The sequence below is a fragment of the Pristis pectinata genome, chromosome 30 (assembly GCF_009764475.1).
Source record: "Pristis pectinata isolate sPriPec2 chromosome 30, sPriPec2.1.pri, whole genome shotgun sequence".
In the NCBI taxonomy this organism is placed as follows: Eukaryota; Metazoa; Chordata; class Chondrichthyes; order Rhinopristiformes; family Pristidae; genus Pristis; species Pristis pectinata.
This window is the reverse complement of record NC_067434.1, coordinates 26,627,067-26,653,122: the sequence shown is the minus strand read 5'-3', so window position 1 is coordinate 26,653,122 and position 26,056 is coordinate 26,627,067. Positions and strand designations below refer to the sequence as shown.

The 26,056-nt window shown below is 42.7% G+C and overlaps 1 protein-coding gene across 2 annotated transcripts; it reads left to right on the top strand.

The window, feature by feature from the left end:
• Positions 1-4,559: 4,559 nt before the first annotated feature.
• Positions 4,560-22,152, top strand: vdac2 (voltage-dependent anion channel 2). 2 transcript variants are annotated; one of them, XM_052041376.1, is made up of 9 exons: positions 4,560-4,615; positions 13,484-13,555; positions 15,705-15,754; positions 19,488-19,640; positions 19,944-19,996; positions 20,082-20,309; positions 20,500-20,650; positions 20,743-20,800; positions 21,592-22,152. In XM_052041376.1, exons 2-9 carry the CDS (start codon positions 13,489-13,491, stop codon positions 21,681-21,683), a joined length of 852 nt encoding a protein of 283 aa, XP_051897336.1. In that variant the 5' UTR covers positions 4,560-4,615; positions 13,484-13,488; the 3' UTR covers positions 21,684-22,152. The 2 variants fall into 2 exon arrangements, with proteins under 2 accessions (XP_051897336.1, XP_051897337.1); XM_052041377.1 differs by lacking the exon at positions 4,560-4,615 and adding an exon at positions 13,236-13,310.
• Positions 22,153-26,056: the final 3,904 nt, after the last annotated feature.

Below are 26,056 nucleotides of genomic sequence, written 5' to 3'. Positions count from 1 at the left end.
CCCAGCAGTAACATCAGAGTGAAGCAGTTCTGAGTGAACAAGGCTGGCCTTGGTGTTGTCTACACTGGACATTCCAGTGGCTCAGATGGGCAGCGATGGATGATATTGTGGAGGTGAGTTAAATTTTTATGATGGAGAGGATTTGGATTATCAGAAGCTTAACTCAGTCTAAAATAGGGTCCAGGTGTTGTGTCTCCATCTCAGATGATGGCCAGGGCAGAATAAGTGTCTGTGGAATGTGTGGTAGGGGCTGAACATAATGACCTCAACTCCTCCCAATATTTAATTGAAAAAAATTTTCACTCCAATTCTGAATATCATGCAGGCTGTGTAACAACTTCCAGGCACTGGACAGGTTGAGAGGAGATGAAGCATTTGTTGGCCGTGAGGAATGTATTACTAAATAATTTCATGTGGGTTCGTAATAATGTTAACCCATCCTTGGTCAAGCATTGACAATATCACAGCTGCTGCTTAGAGACCAGGGAATGTAAATGACAATCACTTTGTATCCTTTAAATCATCTTAAAGCAACACCTTCATGCTGAAAATGAGAACAGGATCAGTCTTTTTGCCTTTCCTAGAGATGTAGTGCAATGTTGTAAATTGTATCTGATGCTGCCGGTTTAAAGCAGAAAGCAGCAATGAAAACCATTCCATTGGTTCTGCTCCATCAGATCTCTTCAAGGCAAGTCAAGTGGAACTTATTGTCGTTTGCACAAATACGGTGAGATACAGTTACAATGAAAAACCTGCAGCAGCACCACAGGCAGGTAGATTCAGACCCTCCTTCCCAGGACATGGCCCATACTGTAGATATAATCATTTCCATAACTCCTGATGTATTCTGGGGAATTTCTAATTGGTGTTCATTGACAATGGGTTAATAATGCATCTGTCCAATAAACGTTTTGAGAGCTAGCTACTAGAACTAAGAAAATGTAAAATGGGAATATTGGTCTGAAATTTCTGCTGAAAAGCCAGCAGTTCTTCATGGAAGTCCTGAAACTCTGGAGCTCACGTCACATCTGTTGCTCCAACTCTGGCCTTGTGGGATTACAGCAGATATCTGCCCACTGAGGCCCTATCAGGTTGGACGTGGCACAGAATCAGTGACTCCTTTCATTCAATGGTAAACTGGCTTCTTATTGTCACATGTACTGAGATACAGTGAAAAGCTTTGGTTGCGTGCCATCCAGACATCATTCCATACGTAAGTACATCGCCGAGGTACAAATGATTACAGAATGCAGAATGTAGTGTTATAACTTTCATTGTCTGACCATTATGAAAATTATTACAAGTTAAAAGCTTCATGATAAATGTTGTTATTCATTGGTCTAAAATACCAGAGAGGTGTAAGTCTGCCAGTACTGGCTGCTGGAAACCAGAGCAGAGATTTTTTTTTAACAGGTCTTCATAAATCAGCACATCAGAGGCCAATGAAGCTGGATTTTGGAAAAGCTGCCATGCAGAGCTGTTGGAGTAGATGTGCATTTAACAAAAGAGACGTGACAAAAAGGATTACAATTCCACAATGTGTGTTGCACACTTTTTTCTGGATTTCGGATCATTGGCTGTGCCAGGTGAAAATATCAAGGGCAAATTTCAAAGCCCTCGTCACTGAATAGAAGTGGATTGAAGCATATTGAGATCACAGCACAGCTGATGTTATTGTTTGATTTCATTTTATATATAACATCTGTCCATGGGCACTGGCTCTTAGTCATTTCACCCAGTCGCACTGTTTAGATATAGGCTATAGCTGGGGGTGGCTGGGTTTAGTGTGTGCATCTTTATTTGGATCAGAAGGAAGGAAGTCACAAGGTTAGTATGGATGTGAAATACTACTTGACTCATCCCCGTTTGTGCAGCCACAAAAGTCACCCTTCACTCTGGCTTTCATAGCACCCAACTGCTCTTTAGATGACCCCAACATTCTGCCCAGACACCCGTCCCATTTGATTTTAATTTTAGTGAAGAGCTAATTAACTTTAGTGGTGAACTTCCATGTAGGTAATTCCTTGTTCGTTTCTCACAATGCTGTGGTTAGTAAATAAGGAAAGAAAAAATGTGACATCTTTGGTTACATGATATGATGCAAGATCTTCTTTGGAGGAAGGGGGAAGCTCGTGGTGAAGGGTGGCCTTCAGAATCTGGTAAGGAAGAAGTACAGATGGAGTGCCTAATGTCACTGCCAACTGGTTTCAGAGAACTTTCTGTTTGAAGAATGCTTTCAAGCTGTTACCTCGGTCACCTTGTCATTTAACTATATTACTACAAATATTAATGAAATTGAGTTGAAGGAAGGTGAGATTTACCTGGGAATATTGCTGTGCTCAGTCACGTTGGTGGTAAAATGTATCAGTTTGCCAATGCACAGTTGGCCTTGTCTCAAAGTGGCAAATAGGACAAACAAATATAGAGGGAAGTGCAGTTACAGAATTCACTTTTTAATAATGAGTTGTTACAGCTTGTAAATTATATTGGGAAGTCAAATGTAAACTAGCTCACAGTTAATGGAGAATCCAATTGGAAGATACATAAACACATTTACATTTTTAATCGGTACCAAAGATAATGATGCCTCATTCTAAACATACGTAAGCATTCTTTATCGAGCTCCCTTTTAATGGGCTATTTCTATCTCAGTAATTTCCTGGTTTGTTTTTTGTATTTGCTGTGGTTTAAAATTAGAAGGGATACCAGGGATCTATATTTGTGATAAATCCCGCCCCCTTTTTGTATACAGCCCAGTAATTATATTTTCATAATGGAACTGATTTGTTTGTTGAAATGGAAATAACACAGAGTAAGTTACTGTTTTGGAAGTGCTTTAGTTCGGAGAGTTTAATACGGTAGGGTTACAGCACAATGCAGCCGATACCTCGGCCTCCTTGCTCTGTGCAGCTTCAGAGGGAATCCAAGTGTTGATTCCTACAGAAGCGGAGTACTCCAGGATTCACGTGGTGCTTGTACATAAACCCTGCAGGACAGAGCCCTGAAGGGCAGAAGAGTTGACCTTGTCTCTAAGCAGACTCTATGTTCAATTTCAACTGTTAAAGATAATGGTCAAATGGATTGGGATCATTTTCAACATTAAACATGCCATAGAAATGTAAATGTTGTTGCGCAGAGATGCAATGCATGATAGGTAAGTTGAGTTGCTTCTATGCCGAGGAGGTTTACTAGGATGCTGCCTGGATTAGAGGGCATGTGCTATCTGGAGAGGCTGGACGAACTTGGGCTTTTTTCTCTGCAGTGGCGGAGGCTGAGGGATGATCTGTTGGAAGTGTATAAAATGATGAGGGGCATAGATAGGGTGGACAAGCAATATCTTTTTTCCCATGATTGAGCCATCCAGTACCAGAGGGCATGCATTTAAGGTGAGAGGGGGTAGGTTCAGAAGAGGTGAGGGTTAAGTTTTTTACACAGAGCTAGTGGATGCCTGGAATGTGTTGCCTTACAGGGTGCCGGAGACAAGTTCATTGGGGGCTTTTAAGAGGGGCTTGGATGGGCACATGAATAAGAGGAAAATAAAGGGATATGGGCATTCTGTAGGTAGGAAGGATTAGCTATGCTGACAGAACAAGGGCCTGTTCTGTACTGTAATGTTCTATGTTCACAGCTGGGACACTTGGACGATGATATTTCTCTTTGAATTGGGACATAATGTTCAAATTTAAAACCAGTGACACGAACTACCAATGAGATGAAACACTGTGACAGGGTCACACAGCATGGAAACAGGCCATTCGGCCCACTACAGCCATACAGTTATACAGCACAGACAGACACTTTGGCCCAACTAGTCCATACAAACCACAGTGCCTACCTGAGCTAGTCCCATTGGCCTCCATTTGGCCCATATCACTCCAAACTTTTTCTGTCCATGTACCTGTCCAAATGTCTAGTAGAGTTGCAGGCCGCCCCGTGGACACGCACCTGTATTAACCCCATCTACCAGCACTTGTCCCAAAGCCCTCTACACCTGGCCAATTCAGGTGCTCATCTAGACATTTATTAAATGCAGTCAGTGACCCAGCTTGTGTTCCAGGCACTCCCCACTCTCCAGACGAGAGATCCCCCTCAGAGCCCCTCCTACCCTTTGCTCTAAATCTATGTCCTCTGGTCTCCAGCCTAAATGTCATCTAGTTCTATCTACTTCTGATGCTTGGGTTCAAAGGATAACGGTAAATAAACATCAATGTCAGCGCTATAATCTGTCCTGAGATTTGTGATCCGGTTGAATATCAGGGATTGTTCTCAGCTCCAGGACAGAATATTGGTCCCATCCGATGGGCTGAAGGGCCGCCGCTGCTGCTGCACTTTCCTGCCACTAGGGGCTGTGATGGGCCTTGGGACCTTGGAGGATAGCTGACCCCCATGCTGCCTGCATAGAAACCAAACTAGACAAGGAAATATTTTCCCTGCCGTTTGGTGAAACCAAATTCAAGCGGAAAAATCCTCCGGAGAGTGATTTTGTTATCGATGTTTGGGGAATTTGTGTCAGGCGCACGGCGCGGTTAGGGGCTGGGGTCCTCCCACGGGTGATAGTGCGCATGCGCGGCACTGTCTCCTTCAATTCGCCCTTAAACCCGCGGAGAGGCGGCAGGTGGGAGCGGCGGCGGCGGCGGCGGCGGCGGGGGGAGCGGGGCCCGGCTCCGGCTCCGGCTCCGGCTCCGGCACCGGCTCCGGCACCGGGGGAGGCCACCGGCCACCAACACCGCGGCACACGGACCCGACCCGCTAACGGCGGAGCCCAGCCCGGGCCCGGCTGCAGGCCCCGCGCCCGCGGGCGGGAGTCGGCAAAATGGCGGCGGGAGCGGGGGGTCCGGGGGGGGGGGCGGTGCCGGGGGTCCCGGTCCCGGGGGGGGGGGGAGGTGCCGGGGGTCCCGGTCCCGGGGGGGGAGGTGCCGGGGGTCCCGGTCCCGGGGGGGGGGGGGAGGTGCCGGGGGTCCCGGTCCCGGGGGGGGGGGGGGGGAGGTGCCGGGGGTCCCGGTCCCGGGGGGGGGGGGGGAGGTGCCTGGGGTCCCGGTCCCGGGGGGGGGGGGGAGGTGCCGGGGGTCCCGGGGGGAGGGGGAGGGAGGTGCTGCCGGGAGAGGCGGTGTTGGGGGCCCGGGGAGGGTGGGGGACAGGCGGTGCGGGGGGTGGGGATCCGGGGCAGGGTGAGGCGGGCCCAGGGCGTGTGATGCCCCGGGGCGGCGTTCCTGACGGCCCTGCCCGGGGGCTGCTTCAAGGTGACTGAGCCCGGGCCAGGCTCCCGGCCCCCCCCCCTCGCCCGCCTCCCGTTCCCCGGGTGGTGGGTTTGGTTCCCCGGGTCCGGCCCCGCGGTATCGCCCGTTCCCAGCACCAGGCCGAGGTCTGTCGGTGGGCGGCAGGGCAGGGCAGGCCGCGGTGAGGGTGGAAGCAACGTGGTTCAGCGCGGTGGCGATGTCCTCGTCAGCGCTCTGGGGCATTGAGGCGGCCGTGGGTGGTTGGCTTTTGTTGAACTCTTCACGGATTGTTTATGATTGCAATGTCGTCTAAATAGTTTGGCTTTTAATTTATTGTGCGGTACCGAGGTTTCCTTTGAATGGGCTGCACAGGTGTATAGTTGCAACCTGCAGCAGGTTGGCCGAGGGTGTTCATTTATATCTCAGTAGTGTTACTAGTGTGATGATTAATTTACCAAAACGGGCCCTCTTTCTAAAGTTTTACTACCTAGTGAATTTTTCAGCTGTACTTAAGTTGAAAATTTCAGTTTTGAAATAGTTGTTTCCATGTCCTTTTAAATTTCAGTCATTCAAAGGTGCCAGAAAATCCTTATGTAGACCCTTCCACAGAGGAGTTGCAGATTATTCAAAGGGTAGCTCATTAAAATGGGAAATTCTTGTGGATATAAAACTGGAAACTGGTGTTTTATTCGCTAGTTGAAAGACTAAAATTATAAATCGTCTTGGATTTATTTTTCTGTTGCTAAAAGCTATCAGATGTCTTTTCTGGAAAGATGTCTTAACTGAATGACTTTTAATTGTGAGCTAGTCTAATAATTATGCAAGACAGTGGGTTTAACAGGTTGTGGGGAAGATGAGGCATATTCAATACTCCCTGGTTGGTGAGAAGTTTGGGGATTTTTGCTTCATTATAGCAAGAAGTATGGACTTGCAAAGAGCAGTACAGACAATTGGACGAATTACTGATTAGGGGCAGGAGCAACCATGGTGCTTGAGCACAAGGGTTTGGTTAGATTGGAGACATGTCAAAGAGGAGGGAAGTGGATCATGAAACAAAACAGAAGCAAATGAGATTGCCTGGGGGGAAAGAAAGATAATATACTGGGTTTGAGGGGGTTGAATTGATTACTGAATACACAGTTTCTGCTTTACTTCTGCCTGGGAGCATAGCCTGACCAGGACTTATTTCTGGTATGTCTTGGTTTTGTTTTATATGCCAGTTTATGTTCACTCATTTTGTAGTGGCAACATATTTCACAGATTTGGATCACTTGGTCTGTGTGCACAATTGTATTCTTGTGCTGTTAACGTACTTGTGAGAATTAATATGTGGCAATTGAACTACAGGAAGTAAGTCTCAAATTACAGTCATTGTACAGACTGTAATAATTTAAAATCTGACTTTCAAGTCAAATAGAGACTACATTGTATCCTTTGGAGCTACTCTCCTTACTGGGCCAAGTTGTTGTTGCAGCTATCTCCAGTCAAGTGGAGGGTTTCTTCACTTTCAGTCCTGGTTCATCTAGTTCCTCTGTAATTCATAGAGGTGTACAGCATTGAAACAGGCCATTCAGCCCATTCTATCCATGCCAACCAATGGGCACCTGTCTGTATTAATACTATCTTCTTATGGAATTTATTTTTTTAAAAATGCATCTTGTCTGTGGCAGTTAATGTGCAAGTTTAAATTTAAAATTGGTCAGCAGGGAATTAAAGGTAATGAAACAAATTGAAGGCAGATTTCAAAACTTTGGCTGCAGATTCTCTCCCCATGCTGCTGCCATCACTTTGGTGCCGTGGAACTCATTAGCTCTCCCACATAGTGGTGTTCACTAATTTTTTTTAGTGTTTCTGGCACTGGTATAAAAAGTATTTTTGAATTAATCTGTCTAAAATACTTTTTTCAAATCTGGCTGTTGCTGTCAGGACAAGAGATGGTGGGTTTGTGTCAAGATCCTTGTGATAATTGCAGCACATATTACAAATCAACGCTGAGCTTGGTCTTATTTCATCATCAGTATTGCCTATACTTTTACACGTTCACCTTTCCTATGACTTATCGATACTGCTGACTGGGGAGAATATTCCACACAGGCACTTCTGGTGGGTCCTGTCTGCCTGCCGGTAATCGCCTCCCTGTACATGAAATCATGGGTGGGGTGAAAAAAAACTAAATAACTAATCATGATCTTCGTACATACGTAGACCTTTAAAAACTGTAGTATTTTAGCAGTTTCACAATGTTCCACTAGCCCTCACCTTTCACCCTACCAGCCTCCAGCATAATCATCCTTCATCATTTCTGCCAGCTGCAACAAGGTTCCACCACTGGCCACATCATCTCCTCCTTACCCCTATCTGCCTTCCACAAGGACCAGTCCCTCTGTGACTCCGTGGTCCGCTAATCCTTCCCCACCCACCCCTCCCTGTCTCCTGTCACTTTCCCCAGCAACACAGGAGGTGCAGCACTTGTTCTTGCACCTCCTCCCTCACCACCATCCAGGGACCTGAACAGGTGAGGGAAAGATTCATGTGTACCACATCTACTGTGCTATCTGCAACAGCCATCCCGAGCTCCCAGCTGCATGACGTTTCAATTCCCCTTCCCATTCCCATTTCCACATTGAACTATCCATCCTTGGCTGCCTCCACTGCCAGGGGTGAAACTCAATGCACCCTGGAGGAACAATGCCTCGTATTCTGCCTGGGTAGTCTACAACCCAGTGGTATGAACATTGAATTTTCCAATTTCAGGTGACCCTCACCTCCAGTGTGTTTTTTTTTTGCCCTGTTATGCCCCTCCACCCCTGACCTCCACCTCCTGATCCTCCCATTTTTGTCCCCCTCCCCTACTGGTTCCATATGCCTGCTCCCCACAATCTGACCCACCGGTGCTCTCATCCATGTGGTCATCTCCCCTTCACCCCTCCGCTAATGGTTCCCTTTATCATCTTCCAGCAATGGCAGCCTTTGTGTTCCTGCTTATTATCCTCCAGCTGTCTTCACCTTCACCCTCCCCTCCTCCCACTTGGCTCCATCTTCCTTTTTTTTGTCTGCCTCTATCTATCATCCACTTGTCTCGGTCTCCCAACTCCCCCTTCCCTACCTGGCTCAATCTGCTTGTCATCCTTCACCCCTCCTCAGAACACCAATTATCTCCTCACCACTCCCCATTCCTCTTTATACTGGCTCTCTTCCCTCTCCACTCAGTCCTGATACAGGGTTTTGATCTGAAATGTTGGTAATTCCTTTCCTTTCACAGATGCTGCTTGACCTGCTGAGTTCCTCCAGCAGATTATATTTTGCTGCAGATTCTAGCATCCGCAGCCTCTTGTCTCACAGTTTTTAATGTATTTGACAAATCGTAAAACCCCTGTTGGTTGCAGGTTTTGAAAAGTAATCAAGTTGCAAACTTAAGACATCAATAAAGCTTAAGGATCTATGTGCATGAGATAATGTTTGTATAATTAGGTGTGGTGCCTGTATGCTGCTCACCCGAAGGTTGAATTTGTGTACTGTGCCAGTTAAGTTGTTGCTTTGGCCCATTGATTTCCACACGTGGAACTTTTAATCTCAACTGGGTTGCTGAAGGATTCTAATTAACAAGGATCAACAATTTTTTCCCATTGCTTTTGTGTCCCTTGTAGCACTTAGCTCAGTGATAACAGAATATGCCACCAGTTCTTTCTGTTGTTTCTGGGTAGCATGTGAAATCTCATTTGGTATGGGACATGATAGAAGATGGAATATTGTATTGAAAGCACCGGTTCAATCTTGCAGTGATTTGTTTTGCTTAAGTCATCACATGACATGGGAGATGGTTAAATGTTATAGGTGAATCTGTAAAGGTTTTGAGTATTTGTTTTGCCAGTGTAGGATTCCAATCATTGTGGCTAATAGTTAAAGCTGTAATTTTAGTGTTCACAGTAAGTCCCGATAACATTCCTGCTAGGTGGTTGTGTTTTGATTTCATGTCCCAAGAAACATTAGGCTCTTGTTGTGATTTTGTTGACTATGTCAAAATCATTCATTATTGAGAGCCTTGTGATAAGTTCAAAAGTAAAGGAGGATGGCTGGATTGGATTTTAAAATGTAAACTTGGGTGCATACTTAAATTTTATTTGGTCATTTGTGAAGCATTATAAACTTAAGCACTCTGTACTGTATTCAATAGCTAATGTTTTTGTACATTAAGCTAGATATTTTCCATAGAAAATCTTTATTTGTTTGCCAACATTAACCATGCCATTTCCCAAATTTGTGGGTGGCTGAGGGCAAATCGTCCCTGAATCTTGATGGGGCTGTATTCTTAGCAGACAAAGGTTTGGATGCTTTACACTCTTTTTAAATGGGTTATTTGAACATAAGAAATAGGAGCAGGAGTCGGCCATCTGGCCTGTCGAGCCTGCTCTGCCATGATCATGGCTGATCTGGCCGTAGACTCATCCACCTACCTGCCTTTTCCCCATAACCCCTAATTCCCCATAACTCCTAATTCCCCTACTGTGCAAAAATCTATCTAACTGTGTCTTAAATATATTTAATGAGGTAGCCTAGAAAGCATCCTATCTGGATGTATCACGGCTTGGTATGGCAACTGCTCTGCCCAAGACCGCAAGAAGCTGCAGAGAGTTGTGGCCACAGCCCAGTGCATCACGGACACCAGCCTCCCCTCCTTGGACTCTGTCTTTACCTCTCGTTGTCTTAGTGTAGCAGCCAGCATAATCAAAGACCCCACCCACCCAGGACATTCTCTCTTCTCTCCTCTTCCATCGGGTAGAAGATACAGGAGCCTGAGGGCACATACCCCCAGATTTAAGGACAGCTTCTACCCCACTGTGATAAGACTATTGAATGGTTCCCTTATAAAATGAGATGGACTATGACCTCGCGATGTACCTTGTTGTGACCTTGCACCTTATTGCACTGCACTTTCTCTGTAGCTGTGACACTTTACTCTACTGTTATTGTTTTTACCTGTACGATCGGCTCGTAAGACAAGCTTTTCACTGTACCTCAGTACAAGTGACAATAAATAACCAATACCAGCCTCTACTGTTTCCCTGGACAGAGAATTCTACCGATTCACTACTCTCTGGGAAAAGCAGTTTCTCCTCATCTCTGTCCTAAATCTATTCCCCTGGATTAGATAGTATGGATTATGAGGAAAGAGTAAAGGAACTGGGGCTTTACTCATTGGAGAGAAGGAGGATGAGGGGAGACATGATAGAGGTATACAAAATATTAAGAGGAATAGATAGAGTAGACAGCCAGCGCCTCTTTCCCAGGGCACTAATGTTCAATACAAGAGGGCATGGCTTTAAGGTAATGGGTGGGAAGTTTAAGGGAGATGTCAGAGGGAGGCTTTTCACCCAGAGAGTGGTTGGTGCATGGAATGCGCTGCCTGGGGTGGTGGTGGAAGCTGATATGTTAGTCAAGTTCAAGAGATTGTTACATAAACATATGGAGGAATTTAAGATAGAGGGATATGTGGGAGGAAGGGGTTAGATAGTCTTAGGTGTGGTTTGAAGGTTGGCACAACATGGTGGGCCGAAGGGCCTGTATTGTTCAGTGTATTGTGGAATATTGAGGCTGTAATTCCACTAGTTCTAGTCTCTCCTACCAGTGGAAACAACGTTCCTGCCTATATCTTATCTATCCCTTTCATAATTTTATATGTTTCTATAAGATCCCCTCTCATTCTTCTGAATTCCAGCGAGTATAGTCCCAGGCAACTCAATCTCTCCTCGTAGGCTAATCCCCTCACCTCCAGAATCAACCTGGTGAACCTCCTCTGCGCTGCTTGCAAAGCCAGTATATCTTTCCTCAAGTAAGGAGATCAGAACTGCACGCAGTACTCCAGGTGCGGCCTCACTAGTACCCTGTACAGTTGCAGCATAACTTCCCTGCTCTTAAATTCAATCCCTTTAGCAATGAAGGCCAACATTCTATTTGCCGTCTTGATAGCCTGTTGCATCTGCAAACCAACTTTTTTCAATTCATGCACGAGTACTCCCAAGCTTCTCTGCACAAAAGCATGCTGCAATCTTTTACCATTTAAATAATAATCTGATCTCCTATTTTTCCTTCCAAAATGGATGCCTTCGCATTTACCAACATTGTACTCCATCTGCCAGACCTTTGCCCACTCATTTAACCTATCTATATTCCGCATCCTCTGCACAATTTGCTTTTCCACTCAATTTAGTATCATCAGCAAACTTAGATGCACTACACTCGGTCCTGTCTTCCAAATCGTTAATGTATATCATGAACAGTTGAGGGCCCAGCACCGACCCCTGCTCATCACTGATTGCCAACCAGAGAAACATCCATTTATCCCAACTCTGTCTTCTGTTGGTTAACCATTCCTCTATACATGCTAATATATTACCCCCAACTCCATGCATCTTTATCTTATGGATAAGTCTGTTATGTGGCACCTTATCAAATGCCTTCTGGAAATCCAGTGCTACTGCCTTTTGATGGTGGCACTGGATTTTCCCACTGTAACAAGTTGCGTTTAAGTTTTTGAACTTGTTCATCCACATTGGCAATTGAATACTAAAAATTATTTTAAAATGTTTACAGTTAAATTTCCTATGTTTAATTCTTCAAATAGTCAACATTCTAAATGCCTACCAGTAAAAGTTGCTAAATGACACAGGATTGGATTTTCGTCCATAATCTACATAATTATAGTGAGGGTTATCTTGGATCTGCTACTGAACTGAAATGGGCGAGTGGGGGGAGGAATTAATGAATGGGTGATGGTTGTTTTGCTGCTCTGCAGACCACCCAATTTTGTACTACCATCATTGTTTTAAAACAAAATATTTTTTGCTCTTTGAGTTTTATGGAAAACTAGTCTTCCTTGAAGACCCTTGATCTAGTTCAAGACAGTGTATATTCCCATTGTAAGCTTGAGCTTTCAAAATCTGAAATAAAGTTTAAAGTTGGAATGTCTGGTGTTTCTAAAATCTCAAACCTCCAGTCTTCTTGGAAGTATTTTTTGGTCCAATCTCTTTGGATTACAGAATTCGATTATTGCCACGAAGAAAGGATGCCATTTGATCTATGAGTTGCTTCTTTACACAACAATGTGTCCCCTTACTCTTGTAGATTCCTTTTTTCAAAAAACATTGAAAGTGATTTAAGAACAATAATTTGAAGGGTTAAAATTCATACTCTTACTGATGTCTCTAGATAGTAAATCTGGAATGTAATGCATTCCCAGTTGTTGAAGTTGTGTTTTCAAACAGTCTTTTGAAGATGGTAGATTGTTCATCGTGCTTCATTTTGTTTCTGGCAGATCTGTACTTCAGTTCCATTTGCCTCATATCTTTCCCTTGCCTATCAAAAAATTTACCTCTCAGTTTTCAAAGTTGCATTTGGCATTGCCAGCTTCTCAAGGAGGAAAGCCAGGTTATTGGTTGTGCTGGCATTTCCTGCTGTTACCTTGGAATGTCTTTATTCTAACTTCAGGTTTATGATCTCCCATCAGAGAAATAGGTTATTTACCCAATCAAATTCTTAATCAGGGGTACCTTGATTAGATCATCCTTGATTGACCATAAAATGCAACTTTACATACATGTGTTATACAATTTTACTGCAAAATTGTGCATTTAATAAAATTGCTATACCCATTAATACCTAATGTGGACTAATTTCAAGAATTGAGGCTGTGTCAAATGTTGCAGTCATACGGAACTGAACAAATGGAGGAATTCTGGATGATGCTCTTTTGTTTAACATGGTTTTAGAATGTTTGGCTGTGAATTTTGGTGAAGGAAGAAACTGATAACTTCTTACGGAATATGTAGTAGGAAATTCTTTAGAAATCTATCCCTTTGAGTGTAATTGTTTTACTGAGTTAAAAATGAAATAGCACTGCTGTATTTGAGGGAGCAAGGAAACTGATAATTTGTATTGGATGATCAATATCCTGGGAGAGATTTGCTCTTACAGTTAACTTCCTGTAATAATTGGCTTTTTTTAAAGAATACCATGACTTGGAATCCATTGGAAATAACTCTGTATTCCTGAAGATATGATTTGACTTTCATTGGGTGCAGATACAGACCTGGGCAGGTTTGTTTTTCATATACTTGTAAATATCAGTGTTTTGGGCTTGGCCTTGATTAGTAGAATTCTGTCTTTTTATGGGGGATTCAAAGTCTTTATGCAATCTGTTGTTTTGGGATTAGAGATTGGTATGATCTGGTAAAGTTCCTTGTTTTATCATTAAATATTCTTTTCCACAGATACAATGGCTGTACCTCCATCATATGCAGACCTTGGCAAATCAGCCAGAGATATTTTCAACAAAGGCTATGGTAAATATTTCTACACTCATCCTGTTTGTAGAATGTAGATTTGATTGTATGTTCTTTAATCTTGTTTCATCTCCATCAATTACAGTCCAGTGGAAAGCCTTTCAGGTAACACTTTTCTGCCTGCTCCAGCTCCTTTTTTCTGTTTGTTCCCTGTGATGTATTTTCCTTTACAAATGCTCAGCTAAGTTCCTTGTGAGTTTAGAACTTTGTTCCTATTAGTCATTTTTAAAAGAACATTCCTTTGTCCATTTTTCCCCATCTTCCTCTCTTCCTGTTCCTTAACTACCAGTTTGTATAACCAGTGAAATATTTTTCATGCTCTCTCAAAGCCATTCATATTTTTTGATTTCCCTTCAACTTTCCCTTGTTCATTAATAACAAAAGTTTCAAAGCTTGTGTTTACTCAGCTCTTTATGCTGTGCGATTCGTTCTTTTGTCAGCTGTTTCACTTTCACTGTATAACTAACTTGAGCTGCTTTTCTCTTTATTTTGAAAGTAGCTCAATTCTCTTACAGATGATTATTTGCTTTGAAATAAAATGGAGTTTTTTATTAATGGATAAACTTGAGCCTTAAATGCTGTTGTGAGTGTTTTTGATTGTGGGGAATTGTGGAGTGTTAGTTTGCATGATCTTTGTACTGTTGAACAATAAGTTAGCTAGTCAGTAAACATGGGAAATTGTATTTTGAATGAATGCCATTGACAGATGCTGCTTATGCACGACGTATTAATATTTTCGAATTGCCATTTTCTGATGGTGTGTAGAATTTATAAACCGGTCTGTGATGGGAGTTTGAAACTAAGATAATGACTGTGTTTTACCTGGAGCCTGACTCTGGCTGTGTTGTGGTTTGGATAACAAAAGAAATTCAAATGCTTTTGCTTGGGTCAGGTTTAAGTCTAGTTGTAATTTTGTACAGGAGCGGATCCCTAGCACCTCCTATCTTCAGCAGAATAATGTAAGTGGCAGATTGCTTAACCCATTGAAAATTTGTTGTAATGAAATTGTTGTCTGGAAGAATAACAGCACTGCATTTGCCACCAATATTGTATTCACTGTGAAATGGTTGGATAATCTTGCCATATGGCATTGGGATAGCCAAAGTGGGTAGCTTCACTTGCTGACTGATGGGATGTTTGGTTCACCAGTTGGTAACACGTTGTGTTGCTTGCGCTGTCTAAGTTTTTTAGCTTTGGTTCAGCTGCTTGTTCTGTTCAGTGGTTCTTCCGTTACACTAGGGTAATTGTTGGCTCGTTCCATGCAGACTCATCACCAACTGTATGTGATGATCTAGTGTGCATGGAATGAGGCTCACGCTGAATCGGCCTTTGAGTGTAACTGGAATTCTTTTGATATTCAGACCTTTCAAAACGAGGGTCTGGCCGTTCAGGACAGATGATAAATTTCTTTGTCCCTTCTTTGGAACTCTCCACCCGAGTGCATTGTGGAGGTTATTACTGAATATATTTGAGTTAAGAGATTGAGATTTTCAGACAGTAACAGAATCGAGGGACATGGGGTTAGTGCAGGAAAGTAAACCTGAGATGAAAAAGTTTCAGCATGATTGTATTGAATGCTCGAGGGGCCAAAAGCCCTGCTATCCCTTACACACTTACGTAGTACTAACTACTATTTATATTATTTACTACTTACCTTTCCAGTCTCTTTCTCTTCCTGTCTCTCTGATATCTATCTGGCTGCTTTGTGTTGTTCACTTCCATGACTCCTTGTTTGTTTCAAGTCCTAGCCAGTCTTGGAGTAAAGAGAATTCTCAGTTGGATTAATTAATGGCTCTTGATTCTTATCAACCCTAGATCTAATAATGGAATCAGCTGAGGCTACCCCATCACATCTTTTGATTATAAAGACTTCTGTCAGTTTTCCCTTTGTTCAGCCTTTCTTGATGAGTATAACTTTTCTGTTATTCCTAATACTCTTTGTTTAAAAAAAAATGTTTGGTTTTGTGACAGTATATGCTGCTTTCACTAAAGTTACAATATATTTCGGTCGTGGACTATTTCCTGGTTAAAATCTTTTCACGTTTAGATGCCATTAATGTGGATATGTTTTAGTCACCAATTCCAATTGAGTCTATAGTTTTCATTAAAATGTAAAGGCCTGTTCTGATTGGCTGTTCTTATATCCTAGGTTTCGGTTTGGTAAAACTCGAAGTGAAAACCAAGTCACAGAGTGGAGTGGTGAGATCATTTTACTTCTCTGATTTACTAATGCAGACAGAAATGTGGAAGGGTGCGTTAGTAAGTTTGCTGATGATATGAAAGTTGGTGGTGTGGATAGTGTAGAAGTTTGCTGTAGATTATTGCTGTACATTGATAGGATGCAGAGTTGGGCTGAGAAGTAGCAGATGGAGTTCAACCTGGAAAAGTGTGAAGTGATGCACTTTGGAAGATCAAATTTGAAGGCAGAATACAAGGTTAATGACAGGACTCTTAGCAGTGTGGAGGAACAGAGGGATCTTGGGGTCCACGTCCATAGATCCCTCAAGGTTGCCGCGCAGGCCAATAGGGTTGTTAAGAAGGCATATGGTGTGTTGGCCTTCATTAGTCAGGGTATTGAGTTCAAGAGCCGAGAGGTAATGTTGCAGCTCTCTAGAACTCTGGTTAGACCACACTTGGAGTATTGTGTTCAGTTCTGGTTGCCTCATTATAGGAAGGATGTGGAAGCTTTAGAGTGGGTGCAGAGGAGATTTACCAGGATGCTGCCTGGATTGGAGAGCATGTCTTCTGAGGATAGGTTGAGTGAGCTAGGGGCTTTTCTCTTTGGAGAGGAGGAGGACGAGTGGTGACTTCATAGAGGTCTACAAGATGAGAGGCATAGATCGAGTGGACACTCAGAGACTTTTTCCCAGGGCGAAAATGGCTAACATGAGGGGGCATCATTTTAAGGTGATTGGAGGAAGGTATAAGGGGGATGTCAGAGGTAAGTTTTTTTTTACACAGAGAGTGGTGGGTACGTGGAACGCAGTGGGGGCAGATACATTAGGGACATTTGAGAGACTCTTAGATAGCCACATGAATGATAAAGAAATGGAGGGCTATGTGGGAGGGAAGGGTGTACTGTAAAGTTCTGTGTTCTACTTGTGTCCCCAGTAATGTTTGTGTACAGCATTTTGTTTCTTGGTATAACATTTCTTTTGAACCAATTGCAGTGTTGCTATTTGGCAGCATTTGACAGGTTCTGCTCTGTTCACATTGCTTGCAGGTTTAGAGCACTGATAGTAATATTAAAGTAAGGTGCATTGGAAGCATTGTATGTTTGCAGTTCAAACTATGCTCATGACTCAGCTTCTGTCTGCATTAGCTCCCAGTGTTGGACGGTAGCTATCTTCAAGGAAATTGTGGTGGTCCATGAAGAATTGATTGGGGGTTTAACTTGTTTATTGTCTATCGTCTGCCATCCACAGTCCTTTTGATGGGTGCAGTGATATCAGTTAATTTGATATTGGGAAAGTTCTTTCCTTCAGTGTGCACAGAGTGACTGGCCTTTTCCAATAGAACAATGAGGGCAGGGGCCTTCTTCCACCTTCCTTCACCTCCTTGTAGTGAGTTTCCTCAGAAGTGATGGGCCCTTGTTACAAACGGTGCATGGATCACTCCTGATTCTTCTAGACACCCTTTCTAAAGCTGTATAATATCTCTGAACTGAGTGCCTTGCAAGGTGTGAAGCCTACTTTTGACATGTAAATTATGCATGAAATACTATATCTATTTATTCTTTCATCATATCTTGCCTGAGTATTAGTAACTAAAATATGAAGCACACATTGGTAATCCCCATCATCTGTAGGTGTTCTTAATCATCCTCCTGCTTTCTTTTATTTTGCGTAACACAATATAATGAGAATTACCTGCTGGGTGGATAAAACACTTTCTTTTAGAAGATGCCCACCAGTACTTACTTTTTATTTGGAGGGACTGAGTTTTATACTCTTACAAACCCTCAGTTACAAGGATACCTTGAGATCTGTAACTTTCGTGCATCAGTGGTTGTGGCCAAATTTTTTAAATCAGTAAATAATTATTCAGAATACTGAACAGCTGATGCACGAGCAAATCCAAAACCAGAAATTTTTTTTTACTGTTTCAGTTTTGAATTGGGTTCCGTGATTTTTTTTATTGTTGTAAATTTTGCACTAAGCTTTTAATTTTGAGTCATCTGATTTGACTAAAAAAATTGTCCTCAAATTACAATAAGCACTGATATAAATGTTATCCCTAGGATTTTAACTGTGAATTTGCATACAGTTATGGCTTTGAGTAGAACATTCGGATGAAGTGAGTAATCAGCGAAATGTGCCATATTTGGTCTACATTTTGGTGTAGCCATGCCAGTTTTGTTTTCAGATTGACGTGTATGTAGGATTATTTAATTCTGGTCTACTAAGTACCCAATTTCATCCTCCTTTTCAGTTCCAGCAGCATTAACAGCTTCTGTGAGGCACTCTGGGCCCTCTGCAGCAGAATTGCATTACACATTACATCAACCTCTCGGGCTGACACCCTCCCATTGTACTGTTACCATTAAACCAGGGAGCCAACACTGATTTAGTGAAGAGTGTGGAAGGAAGTGATACACGAGGCATTAGGCACCTGGTGAAATTACAAAGCAGGACTGCATGCATGCTCAAACTTTCATAGTACAGGTGGGGCTAAGTGACTCCATGTGCAGTGTGTAAATCAAAGACGTTGCTCTTAACAGTGCCTTATGAGGCCTGTACAGGATCTGCCTCGGATGGGTGGGTACACACGTGACAGGGCCATGTGGGTGATTTGGGAGGTGATGTGCTGCTTCTGCTGTTTCATGCTAGGCTTGAGGACATTCTTGACTCCCTTCCTCTGTCTAGCCAATGGTCTCTTGCAAGGATGGGACTTGGATTAGTGTTTCTTTTGAGAATTTGGTGTTGGGGCTGGGCACATTGGCCTGAGCAAGCACACTGACATTGGTTTCCTTCTGCTGGTGGGTGGAAGGATTTTGTGAAGATTGTGTAGGTGGTCTCTCCAGTGCTTTTAAGTGCTTGATGTAGGTAGCCCATCTCTTTAAAAAAAAAAGCAGGAGTTACTGCTGCATGATAGACCTTGAGCTTTGTGGGCCTGAGGTCTTTCAAATGGTTTCCTCAGGTGCCTGAAGGCATTGCTGGTGCACTGTAGTGATGATGAATGTTGCCATCAATGTTTGTCTGTTTTGAAGACTGGCTCTCGATGCAGGATGTGAATGACATTTTCATGGGTCTCACCATGCATCTTTATTGTTGGAGGGTGGTGGTGTACGTTGATGGCTGGTTGGTATGGGATTGCACATGATAAATGTAAGGCCCATTCTTGTGAAAAAATTGCTGATGACTTGGAGCTCAGCCTCTGAACCTGAGCAAGTGTCGTCTGTGTGCAGGTTGCTCATTGCCTGAAGTTAAGCTGGTCTTTGTGCAGACATTTAAAAAGAAAACCCATGAAAGTTTCTGGCTTGCTTCCAAGAATTTCCACGCTCCTGCTATATTCAGTCTGTTTTGTGTGCCTAAGTAGTGAGGTGATTCCTTCCAACAATTTTTCCAGTAGAAGGTGCTGGCTGTGAAAGGGAGCAGGGATTTTCATTGATTCCTCCTCCCCCACCACCACCAATATCCAAAACCACCAACCTTGGGGAAAGGTGTTTTTGTAAGCTCCTGCACAATCTGCTTTGGGATGTTTTGAGTTGTAATAAGCTATTCCAGAAAGGTTTTCCTCCACTCCATGGGAATTGTAGAATGGAATGTGGGCTGATAAAATGTAGGAACTGATCCGATGGTAAATGGCTGCAAATTTTTAAAACCACTTAAAACAGATATGATTATGTGGAGTCCACCCATTAAGTTTGTCTGTATTTACCAGAAACATTATGCTAATTTTTATTATTTCTCCCCTCAACAAAATTTAACAGGAATTCACAACTTCTGGATCATCAAACACTGAAAGTGGCAAAGTCTCTGGGAGCTTGGAAACCAAGTACAAGTGGTCTGAATATGGCCTGACGTTTACAGAAAAATGGAACACTGACAACACTTTGGGCACAGAAATTGCGATTGAAGACCAGGTAATAATTTGTTTTGGTTTATGACAAATTGCACTGGAAATTGAATTGAAGGCTGGGAGTGGGGTGGAAGCAAAGAATTCAAAGCTGAGACTTTAGCAGTCTGGAAACCTGGTGGTATCAGTGTGGAAATCTGCATGGTACAACTCACCAGCTGGTGCTTATTGTCTTGAGGAAGAAACTGGTCGGGCTATTTCTTCCCCACACTAAACTAACGGGCACCTGATCTTCATGTGGTTCCATTTATACCAGTGTATTGACGTCAATGTTGGGTTGTGCACTGAAACGTTTTCTTTGCTTTGCCAGCTTGCCAAAGGTCTGAAGCTGACGTTTGACACCACCTTCTCACCTAACACAGGGTAATTCCAGCTCTGAAAGATATTGCAGCATCTTTATTGTTTTGGTATAGACAGGATGCTAAACTTTCTCATTTTGCCTCTTCAGCAAGAAGAGTGGCAGAGTGAAGACTGCCTACAAGCGTGAATATATCAACCTGGGCTGTGACGTAGACTTCGACTTTGCGGGCCCTGCCATCCATGCTTCAGCGGTGGCTGGTTACGAGGGGTGGCTTGCTGGTTACCAAATGTCTTTTGACACAGCCAAGTCAAAACTGACTCAAAACAACTTCGCAGTAGGTTACAAAACAGGGGATTTCCAGTTACACACCAATGTGTAAGTTGTGTTAATAGTATGATGCTTATTTTAGATAAAGCATGTGGATTTTTTGCTTGTGAAGTGTAGGTAATTGTCTATTTTAAATATTTGTTTATGCTTACTGAATGGTCTTGGTCTGTAAAGTAGCAGTTTGTTCTTTTGGATTATGCATGAAACAGTTAATCCAAGAGGTTTCCTTAACCTACAGGAACGATGGTGCTGAATTTGGAGGTTCAATCTACCAGAAGGTGAGCGATAATTTGGAGACGGCGGTAAACCTTGCCTGGACCGCAGGTAACAATAGCACCCGCTTTGGCATTGCTGCTAAATACCAGCTCGACTCCACTGCCTCCATTTCTGTGAGTATACCTTCCTGGTTTCTGTTCCCTTGTATTTTAAATGTATTTGAAGATTTTTGCCTATCTAATATCTACTGATTTTTTTTTCTTAGGCAAAGGTCAACAACTCTAGCCTAATTGGAATTGGTTACAGCCAGATTCTTAGGCCAGGTAAGTCTCCAACTGCCTTGATTTGTTTTCGGGCTGCAATGATGAGTAGTTAAACGAGCACAAAGCTGCCAGCTGTAGAATGGTTAGAGTAGGATTCCTGTGGGGCTCAGTGAACCACCCCCACCTTTCAACTGAATTCAAACTAAAAGTGCTTTCAGATTGTAGAACTATTCAGCTGGTTCACACTCCTGTTTTCACCTGTCAATATTTGATAAAAGCCAAACCAAGAAATGAGTGACTGCTCGTGAGACTCATTAGGGTGAATGACCGGATTTTGTGGAGCAGAAAATGTTACACAACTTGAATGTTTTTTAGTTGATGTATCGTTTTTCTAAGCCCACTAAGGTTAAATGAGAGGACAGTGCTGGTCTGTGGGAATATGGGGTCTGAGTTATCAATGAACATATGCACTGTCAGTAAGGTTCTTCCAGTGAGCTCCACTTGCTAAAGGGTTAGTGGCTGTGTGCTATCCCAGCTGGTTACCAACTTGTACTCTGTGATTTGAGGATGATTGTTTTTATATATCGATGTGGGTTGATCCCAGTTGCTTTATTCCTGTCGACTGAAGTGGAACAAAGGCCGAGAGAAGCTTCAAACTGGAACTTCAGCTTGCAAATGTTTTACTGGTCTAGTGAAGGTTGGACTGTGCTGCTCATTTAAAAAAAATAGGCCTGCAGAGGTCCATACTGTCTCATCACTGTTCTGTTGTGCTAGAGGTTTTGCCAACAGGGATTTGAGTACAGATGCTAACATGGCACTAATATTTTTAACCTTTGGCTTGTTGATTTCAGGGATAAAACTCACTCTGTGCACCCTGATAGATGGGAAGGGTTTCAATTCTGGCGGTCACAAGCTTGGCCTGGGTCTTGAATTGGAAGCTTAAGATGAGCACCATCGATGAAAAGGGATATCAGAAGAATGCAACGTTTGGCCATGATATGTAATTCCAACTTGAGCAACAGGCTTTTCTGGAAAGAAAGGTTCAAATCAACCACATACCTGTATTTTTAGTACTTTAATACTGTCATTTGTTCTTTTGCGTGAAATTGGTTCTCTAGAAGGTGGTACCGAAGTCATAGATCACTCGTAATTTAAAATGTATTTAACTGTTAATACACTGATCTGAATAATGAAAAAGCCTATACAAAAGTCGTGACTGCATGTTTCCTGATTTAATGCCTATCTTGAGACGTTGTGCTATGTCAGTTCAGTTGCAATTGGATAAATTGAAATTATCCAAATTGCTCTTAAAACATTTTATGGATTCTGTGTATAGCAAAAATTCAAACTATTTTCGGTATCCCAAATCCATACAGTTGATGCTGAATGATAATAAAACAAAATCAAATACAGCGAGTTGTTTATCCCTCTTACTCATTTATGTAACGTTTGAAGCTGCTCCCTCCGCCCTGCAAGGGTGCAGTGGATTACTTGGCGCACTTCATGGTGGCTGTGAAAGATAACCAGGTCTTTCTGAGTCGAGTTCACATCTTCAGCTTTTGCTCAGCTAAGTGTATGAAGAAAATTGTATGCAGTATTTCCTGCAACTCAATGTCCCAAGGGAAATAGTTGCAAAATTAAACCATTGTGGAATGATCTCTACAAACCTGTAGATTGATGCTGGCTGCAGCAACATTGTGTGACTGAGTGAGCCCAGTTGTGTGTTGTGGGATTTGGGGAAGAGCAGAATGGGACCCAAGATCTAAACTTGTATCTTCCTTTTAAATATGGTTTACATCTGAATTTCCACAGTTTCCATTTAAATTGTAACTTACTGCACTGAGTACAAGGTTACATGCAACATCATTGCTTAGGAGGGGCTGCGTTAATAGGTAAAGTAGAAAGAAATAGTATTTAAAATAAAACAATTTGTAGCCAGGAGGCTTGTGGCCACATAAATTAGTGAAGGTGTTAAACTAGTTTTGTTACTTCGCTAAATTCAAGAAATTGGTTGGTGCAGTTTTATAGTGAAAATTAGCCCAGGTATATGCAGGCATTGCCTCATCGAGGAAGGTGACCTGTTAGTGGATGAGCACTTAGAATGTCAACTAACACATCTGTTTTTCATTTATTATTTTGCAATTGATCTTTCTCTGGAATTTCACAAAAATTTTGTTAAGGTTTCATGTCAGCCATTTAATAGTTGAATAGTCAGCAAAGAGACAAGAGCATAGCACTTGATAGAAATTGGGCCCGGTCACTTGTTGCCTGGTCTGAGGTTGTTTTAATCCCAAATGAACATTTGTCTGTCTGAAGTGGACCATAGCTGGCACCAATCCAAGTGTTGTAGTGAAGTTACAGCAGTGCTGCTGCTCTAGGGTGGTGCTAATAAAGCTTCATAAAATCAATAATGCAAGTGCTGGAAATCTGGAATAAAAGCAGGAAATACTGAACAAGTCAGCCTGGCCTGCCTTACACCCAGCATTTTTTTGTAGTAATAAAGCTTCAACCCCATGTGGAATCATTAGTACTTTGCACTGCTTTTCCAAAGATCTACCTTTGCTGTTTCAGTTCATTTTCAATTACCTATTATTGAATTGTCAAAGCTGACATCTGATTAATCTGGAAAATAAGCAGTTTAGTAATTGATCTAGTGTACAGTGGATACTTTGCTGAATTAACCCGAAAGTTTGTAACTGGAATGACAGACTACCCCAGACAGTAACGTCAGACTCATCATTATGGGATAAGTCGTCAGGGATAAGTCATCAGGAATAAGTCTGAAAGATTACCCATGGCACAATTTAGGTGCTGTGCAGCAGAAAATTCCCATAAACACAAGTTGGGATAGAGGGCACTGTTTTCCAAGCAGATTCCCCCCCCCCCCCCCCCCCCAGTTTTATTATCTGTTCCCTTGTTCTTTCTATTCCTATCCACTTTTTGAGATGGGCTGTGGGTGTGCAAAGTAGAAAGCCATGTACCTGGCAGCTAAAGCAGCCTCGTTCCTCGAGCCAGCTTGCACTCCCCATTTAACATTTTTCAGACTCTATCTGGGCATCCCTGGTATTACCACTTTTGGTTTTGAGAGTAGTGCTGTGGGTTTGCTGCCTTTTGATTTTTTTTTGATGCCAGGTAGAGGCCTCTATCGCTGTGAAACTTTGATATTTTCCCTGTGACCCTCTGCAGCAGGCAAATAGAAGTGACCCTCAAACAAAATTTAAATCTGTGGTGATGAGTGTAAAATCAGAATTAATCTAGATGTAGCTATTTTGCAAGTTGACTACCAATAATAAAGTCCTGGAAGCTAAAATTCTATATTTTCATGTTTCCATGTTTGGACATATTGGGACACTTGTTGAAATGAGCAATGTTTAGAACAGTCAGTACATGCAAACTCTTATCTGTGAGAACTTGGGTTGAGGAATTATAGAATGAAAAGGAACCTTGTAGTGCTTTTCATTAATGAAGGGGAGACCTACATTTAACTAGATGTATTGTGCTGTGGTTTTCATTGACGTGAGCACTTCAGTGGCAGGAGAGGGTTGATCTTTGTGAGGTGTGGGAGTAGCTCTGCAGTCCTTGCAGCAAGTATTTTGACAGCTTTTGTAATCAGCTGCAGTGAGAGATGGCACGACAGAGCAAGTGTGAATCAGTAAATGCATTCCACTCTTTGCCATGGATAATTTCGGTGTTGATGATTTACATTCATCAAAGTGGGCACTGTGTTTCCAGAGTGTGATTATCGACCATTATGTTAATAGCCAGCACTTCCTGGCAGTGAGGCTGCTGAAGGCCGAGAATTAAATTCTGTCTCATTACTTGGAGTCATTTGCTGTCGCTATTGTGTCTTTGGGGAGTAACCCACGAATGTGAAGTGCTCCATTTAAGAAGCTGAACCCCACACTTGGGATCGTTTGCTAAGGTCCTCCTGGAAAGGGTCTGCAGAAATCCAGATTTGCCTGAACTGTCCTTCTATTTAAGGGATAATTATATATGAACATAAAAATTACATGCTTAGGACTTGTGCTTAATACCCTGGTGTGGGATTTCTGAAAAACGATATTGATGCCAATGAAGTTCTGATTTACTGCACCCCCACTGCATCTCATGATCAAGTGTTAGTGTAATTAGGACTTTATTCTAGTATAGATAATGGGAATTTGTAGGAATTAGAATAAGATGAATGATTAGAAAATATTGTTAACCTTGTACTGTTAACTTCACCCATGTCACGTGCCTTTTATCTAGCTTAACAATGACCAATAAAGAAATGTGCACAGCAGAGTCGAGATATTTGCGTAACTTATTGGTTCTGTTTGCTTTGCCATATATTTACTTCTAATGAGACTTGTCACTGCCTGTCCCTCTCCTGGGCAAACTTTAGCTGAATCATTGATTGCAACCTCCTTGCTAGTGGAAGGGGCTTTCCATGGTCACTGCCCATGTCCACCTCTGCAGCATTGCTTCTGGGTCACACCTGCACATATACTTCTGACACCTCCAGATTCAACTGTGTGTTCTAGCTGACTGCCATGCAATAAAGCTGAGTAAGATGTCCAAATTGTATATAATGGGGAGACTTTCCCATAGCAGAGGTGTATAAAATTTAAGACGGCAGAGTAAGTGATAGGAAGTTTAGAAGGGATCTCAGAAATTTTTTCAGCCGGGGGCTGGGGTGTTTGGGATCTGGAATGCACAGCCTGGGGAACGTGCGGACAGAGACTCTCACAACAGTTCAAAGTATCTACATGAGCACTTGAATCACCAAGGTATGGAAAGCATAGACCAAGTGCTGCTGGTACATGGGATTAGTACAAGATGGAACTTGACGGTGGGCTATTTGCCCTGTTTCTGTGCTCTGACTGTTGCACAACAGTTATCTTCCAGTGGCTTATTTTTAAATCATTGCATTCAAATGTTTTCAGTTTTGCCCCTCCCCACCTTCCTAACCAGCTGCTTCGGTGAGGATCCTACTGTTGTATCTGCCATTTCCTTGATCACTGTTGACATGGTGCTTCTGTCTGTCTTCCATAAGCCTTTGTCACCTGGATTCTGCTGTTCCCATGCTGGTTCCCACCCTCCAACTTTGGCTAATGTGTTCTCTCCCTGTATTCTGCTGCCTCCCATCACTGGTTTCTCTGGCCAAGATTATATTCTGATCTATTCCAAGATTAATTCCTTCTGGAGCCAAGATCCCACTGTGAACATACAATTTCTTTGTTCTTTTCCATTCACTTCACTTTGCCTCTGTTCTTTCATTTACCTCCATGATACCTTCCCAACCTCTCCACCTCAATGGCTTCACATCTGTGTATT

Excerpts from the sequence above, each read along its gene's own strand:
- vdac2 (XM_052041376.1), top strand. The coding sequence starts at position 13,489 with ATGGCTGTACCTCCATCATATGCAGACCTTGGCAAATCAGCCAGAGAT. Across the intron at positions 20,310-20,499 it reads TTCCAGTTACACACCAATGT|GAACGATGGTGCTGAATTTG; the intron begins GTAAGTTGTGTT and ends CTTAACCTACAG. Across the intron at positions 20,801-21,591 it reads CAGCCAGATTCTTAGGCCAG|GGATAAAACTCACTCTGTGC; the intron begins GTAAGTCTCCAA and ends TGTTGATTTCAG.